The 6,639-nt window shown below is 33.3% G+C and overlaps 1 protein-coding gene across 1 annotated transcript; it reads right to left on the bottom strand.

Moving 5' to 3' along the window:
* Positions 1–5,133: 5,133 nt before the first annotated feature.
* Positions 5,134–6,420, bottom strand: LOC146996742 (uncharacterized protein F54H12.2-like). The gene has a single exon (XM_085819653.1). It carries the CDS (start codon positions 6,418–6,420, stop codon positions 5,134–5,136), a length of 1,287 nt encoding a protein of 428 aa, XP_085675779.1.
* Positions 6,421–6,639: the final 219 nt, after the last annotated feature.

The raw sequence follows: 6,639 nt of genomic DNA, 5'->3' as shown, positions 1-6,639 counted from the left end.
GTTAACATTATTCCGGTGAATTTGGAAAAATTCACCATGTTTACACTAGATGAAATGAAATTTATTGATTCGTTTCAATTTTTAGATGCGTCTTTGGACACTTTGGTGTCGAATTTGAAAACGTCACAACATGAATTTAAATTGTTTAATGCATTTTTTGAGAAAAATCCCCAACGAGAATTGTTATTGCGGAAAGGCGTATTTCCTTACTCATATTTTGCGTCAACATCGGTGTTGGATGAAATTTCGCTTCCACCGCAGAGCGCGTTTAATAATGTATTACAAGGAGAAGCAGTTTCCGACGAAGATTATGTACATGCCACACACGTGTTTCATTCGTTTGGATGTAACACTTTTGCCGATTACTTAGAGTTATATCAAAATACAGATGTTATTTTGCTAGCCGAAGTATTTTTATCCTTCAGACGCACCGCTCTAAAATATTACCAGTTGGATCCTGTACATTTTATAACGGCTGCCGAATTAACGTGGAATGCCGGACTGAAAGCGTCTAAAATTGAATTAGAGCTTCTAGGAGATGTGAATCAATACATTTGGTTTGAAAACCAAATGCGAGGAGGTATTTGTTTTCTGGGTAGACGTTATGCTCTTGCAAATAATCCTTATATCCCCGAGAGTTATAAACCCGATTTACCACACACCTATATCTTAGCCTTAGACGCAAATAATCTATACGGGTGTGTAATGAGCCAGCACCTGCCATTGGGAGGTTTTTACTGGTTAAAGGAAAATGAGGTGGAGGTGTTTGATATTTTGTCTTGTGTTGAAGACGGTGATGTGGGGTATATTATCGAATCCGATCTGTTATATCCCTCCCATCTGCATGACCAACACAATGATTTACCGCTAGCACCGGAACATTTTGAACTCACTTTTGACATGCTATCGCCTTATGCCAAAACCCTGAGCAAAAAATTTCAGTTAGAGACGACACTTCCATGCAAAAAATTATTACCCAATTTTTTTGAAAAAAAAAATTACATCGCTCATTATTTAAATCTAAAGTTTTACGTAGAACAGGGTTTAATAATTAAGAAAATTCATAGAATTTTAGCTTTCAAACAACGAGCGTGGCTTAAAGAATACATTGCTTTCAATAATATGAAAAGACAAAATGCGTCTAGCGAATTTGAAAAATCTTTCTTTAAAAAGATGAATAACGCTTTCTATGGAAAAACCTGTCAAAATGTTAGGAAACGTATTCGCGTACAGGGCGTTTTTAGTGAGGAACAATGCCAAAAAAAAATTAAACAGTCCTCTGCTGGAATATTTTGAAATAATTAATGAAAATTTTTCAGTTTTCAAAATGAAAAATCCAAATTTGTGTCTAGATAAACCGATTTATATAGGTTTCAGCGTTTTAGAATTAGCGAAGTTGCACATGTATAAATTATTCTATTCCCATTTTAAACACTTTTACAAAGAAAAATGCGAGTTGTTATACACAGATACAGATTCTTTGTATCTCTATATAACAACTGAAGATGTATATAGTGATTTAAAAACGAATTTTTTAAATATTTTGGATTGCAGTAATTTCGAACCCAATCATATAATGTTTAATGAAGAGAACCGTGGAAAACTGGGATTTCTAAAAAGTGAGACACTCACCCCCATATCGGAATTTGTGGGTTTGAAATGCAAAATGTACGCATTTCGTTTCGGTGATACTGTTAAAAAGACCGCGAAAGGAATCAAAAGGAGCGCGCTCAAAAACATTGGATTTGAAACGTATAAAAACGTTTTCGAAAATGCTTCCCTGATTAGGAATTCTCAATATTCAATCATTTCAAAAAAGCACGAACTGCAAACGATTTTTCAAAATAAAGCTAGCCTTTCGGGATATTATGACAAAAAATATTTGTTAGATGATGGAATTCAATCATTGTCTTATGGTCACTATAACACGCGTGAAGAAGACATGAATTAAAAAAAATGATGGAACTTTTTTGTAACATTTTATTGTAGAGTGTGACATTGTATTTTTGCAACTTATATTTTTTTATGCTAATGATCGACAAAAAACAAAAATGTGTTTCCCTCCCATAGAATACCCAGAAGATATGGCTTTATTTCAACCAATTTCTTTGCAAGATATGTGTATTCAAACTATTTTATCTTCGATATTATGTATAGCTGAACTGTATAATGTAGAACTGAATATTCCTCGTATGATTTTAAGAGATATAATAGAGAAAGGTCGATTCTGGATTGATTTTGAAAGTAGTTTCTCCTTAGAGAACAGAGATGTATTTTGGGATGAAAGTTTAACTCTCTATGAAAGAATTCGATTTAATAAGTGGTTTTCTAAACAATTTATTGCCTGGTTTTTCTTTGATGATGATGTTATATTTCTTTTACATCTAAAGATTGCACATATCACATTTGTAAAACATGTAATTGTTCAAAATAATGAGTCTAATATTTATTTGAAAAGCTGCAACAAATGTTTAGAATTGTGGTTACGATGTCAAACAGACACTACCAGAACGAAATGTAAAATTTTCAGAAAATTCAATCATTTCTTATGTTATAATGAAAGGGATACCCTTTCTTATATGCGAAATGAAGATAACTGGTGTGAGATATGTAAGCAAAGTCCTCTGTATTTCATTTGCGACGAGAATTCATGTTGCATTTCTTTTGGAAACTTGATACACGAATGTCCCCGAATTAACCATGATCACTGTTATAATAATTGCTATGGAGGTTATGTAGAAAACTTTTCTTTTAACTGTCGAATATGAACAAAAATACTGATACATTATGGCAATATTCTGATTAATCATTTTTATTTTATAAACACCCTGAAATTTTTGTTGATATGTAATGATTCCATTTATGTTTGTAACAATGTGAAATGTACTTTTTGTTTTATTTGATTAGTTATTGTATTATCAATATAACATCTCACATGGTGTAATGAAGATAATGGGTTAGTTTCTATATAAATTTACAACGAAAAATCGTTTTGATTTCTTTAAATGTTCATTTTAATTTCTGATACTTATATGCGAAATGAAGATAATTGGTGTGAGATATGTAAGCAAAGTTCTCTGTATTTCATTTGCGACAGGAATTTATGTTGTATTTCTTTTGTAAACTTGATACACGAATGTCTCGCGAATTAACCATGATGACTGTTATAATAATTGTTATGGAGGTTATGTAGAAAACTTTTCTTTTAACTGTCGAATATGAATAAAAATACTGACACATTAAGGCAATATTCTGATTTATCATTTTTATTTTATAAACACCCCCTCCATGTATGTTTCGACGAAAAAGAGGGGGGGAGGGAAAGAAATTTTTGTTGATATTTAATGATTCCATTTATGTTTGTAATAATGTGGAATGTACTTTTTGTTTCATTTGATTACTTATTGTATTATCAATATAACATCTCACATGGTATAATGAAAATAATGGGTTAGTTCCCATATTGGATTTACATCGAAAAATCGTTTTGATTTTTTTTAAATGTTCATTTTAATTTTTGATACCTTTATATATTTTACAACAGTAATATGTTTTTTTGTTTCATTTGATTTTTTCATTGTATCATGCATACAAGAATGATTATTTTGTATTAAGCTTCTGTAATCCTTTAGAAAAAAAATAAAAAAATGGACCTTATCCAAGAGGTCCGGTTTTAGTATCTTCTTGGAGGAATTTACATTTTATTAATTTCTTCAAGGCAGATGCTTTTACCGGAAAACAAAACAGTGGAATAGAAAAAGGCAGCTCATAAATAAGTGTAAAAATGTATTATTTATCTATATATCTGATATTTTTTTTTTTTTCAGAGACAAAAAAAAATTGCATTTGAAAGAAAAAAAATCCTTTTTATTGATCAAATTGTTTGTGTTACACACAAGTGCGATGTAATTCTCGCACAATAGCATCATCATTCAGAATAACAAAGTAAGCAATTTTAATTACATAGCTTTCATCTCTTATACATTCACTTTCATATTCAGTTTTTTTCGAAGAAACACAATCCAACATGCTATTATATAATTTACTACATGCCGAAAAAAGAGCTATTTGTTCATTTTGAATGTATAAGTAGCAATATCCATATTGTTGTTGTGGTTGATGGTCAGCTTTATGAATATGCTTGACCACTTCGGCATTCTTCAAAATTTTCAGGTAATGACGATTTCCTTTCCCGCTAGTGTTTTCATCGTAAAGAGCATTACGAATGCAGTCGCTTAGGTTTTTAAAGAAAAAATGATTAATTTTTTCAACGTGTACTTCTTCAACAGGACTGTTTTCGGAGTTTCCAGTGTGCAAATAGCCGTAACGTTCCATCGTCGACTTCTGAAGCGTTAGTGATGTTTTGCAGGAATAACACGCATATTTATCAAAGACACACAATTTTGTTTCTTGGCATGAAAAGCATGACAACAGCGGCGACGTTTGAATTTTTTTTTAAAAAATTCCCTAATAAAAATTTCATTTTTTTTCTTATCTTTCGTGCAGAGGTCCTTCAAAGAGTACCCTCTTACCATACAAAATAAAAAATAAAGAGCAAATTTTCCGCAGGATGTACTGGTATCATCTTGAAAGCATATTTTATTATAAAATGTTTTGTTAGCGTTGGTCATTAAAAAGTTTAAAATATTTTTGTTAGATGGAGCAAGACCATAACTGTCGAAGTAATATGCCGTGCTGTTTTTCTTAAAATATATCGAAATCCAGTGGCTCCCAGGTAAAGTATGCGGATCCGAATTCACTATAAATGAGGAGTAATGTCTCTTTCGTAAGGGTATGAAATCGGAAGGATATACACCTCCAAATGTTTTTTTGATTCGACTGTCGCCACAGGCATATTGACACAGAGTTAAAGTATCCATTACCGCCTTTGTTCGAAATGAATATTTCTGTATATGCTTTTAAACACTTCTTCGTACACTTGATGTTTCTTTGATGGGAAAATTTCAATAATTTTTTCGGCAAAAGCGAGAAAGAATGCAATGCGCAGGTTCGCTATTTTATTGGAAAACATCATATCGCCTATACTTCGAATTACCTCCTCGCCTGCACCCGCCTCCTTAGCTAGTTCGATAATTTCATTTCCGTATATTTGCAAAACTTCGTCCATGATTTTTAATAATCTGTCGTGACTCCGCGTGACTTGTCTATTTCAATTATGTTCCTGTATTCAGCATAGACTATCAGGGTAACTGTTTCTGGCAAGGCCGCTGCAAATTTGATATCAATGGCTATGTTTCCGCTCTTATTTATGCTTACGTGGCTTTCATTAGATGCCATATCTGGAGTCAAATCAACGGCATATAATGTATACCCATCTTTGTATTCATCAAAGGAGATATTAATGTTGGGGCTTGAATGATATCGATTTAAATCTGTAAAGATGCTTAAATAACTTCGCCCATAAAATGTTTTTTCGAAATTGGGCTGATAGGGTTTGGAAGGTATCATCTTTCCCCCATTTAATATGCATAGGTAGTTTAGGTTATAGTGATGAAATTTAAAAGGATTTCTGTTGATGCTTCCATTATAGGCGGCATTAGATACAAAACCTAGAATGAGACGTGTGGGTAGCTGACCAATAAAAGCGTTTGCTATAGTTGTCGATTGCAAACCGCTCGATATTGCAAAACTTTTTATGTCAATCCTACGAATGGGCATCTTAATAACTCCTTTTTCTAAAGCCTTTTCGTGTGCTATTAGGATGGAGGGAGCCACGCTGACTTTTCTCACGTATAGTTTTGCTAGCTGAATTCTAATTTTATAATTGTCGTTTGCCGACATCAAAGTGAAAACATCTTTATGCCTTTCCAGTTTAATGCGTACATTAACCCCGTTGACTAACAATTTCGGTTGAGTGGCCAAATCGAAGTGCAATGGTCCCACGAGGTCGAGGCTTTGGCTAAGCTTGCAACGATTTGCACGCGTTGTATAACCTTCGTTTTCGTCTCCCACATCATGCTTAGATGCAGTATCTTTTGCAAATAAGCCAGCACTCAGTAGATTATCTTGACCTGATTTGGAATAGAACAACAAACTTTCCAAAAGGGCTCTATAAGAATAATTCACTTGTGACGAAACCTGTTTATCATTTAAAAATATTGAACAGTCGGAAAACAATGTGTTTAAAATATAATTAACAGGTGCCACCCCGTCGGCGTCGGTGAGATTGGTATCGTTTTTTTTTTTCGTTATTTTAAGTCGTGTGTGTAGTATCGTATGCGCCAAATCCAAATAGTGTTCACCATTACCGCTAATGTAAAATTCTATGGGCGTCTTATCAGACAATGAAGATACGAGGTGGATTTCCACGAAGGAAGAGGAATCGATGCCCAGTTGTACGGTGACACCATTAAAGAGATCCAATTCGCTCTTAAGGCATATAACCCCCTGAGTTTCCATTACTATTAATCTTTATGTAAAAATATCTGCTTTTGTCTTACAACGCTTGCTCTTTGATTGACGATTTTTCCTCTTGCGCTTTCTTTTTATACCTTCTCCCCTCTGTAATTTTTCAAAAATATCACTTTTTATTTTATTAGAGGTCTCACGTAACCTGCTCCGAGCAGAGTCCTTAAATGACGATCCCGCTGCAACATCTGACAAGACGTTCTTTCCTGT

The sequence above is a fragment of the Stegodyphus dumicola genome, chromosome 6, assembly GCF_044657685.1.
Source record: "Stegodyphus dumicola isolate Sdum_Otavi_A_Nest chromosome 6, ASM4465768v1".
Lineage (NCBI taxonomy): Eukaryota > Metazoa > Arthropoda > Arachnida > Araneae > Eresidae > Stegodyphus > Stegodyphus dumicola.
Note: the sequence above shows the minus strand (reverse complement) of the source record. Positions and strands in the feature narration are given on the sequence as shown.

Coding starts and splice junctions, on each gene's coding strand:
- LOC146996742 (XM_085819653.1), bottom strand. CDS start 6,420: ATGGAAACTCAGGGGGTTATATGCCTTAAGAGCGAATTGGATCTCTTT.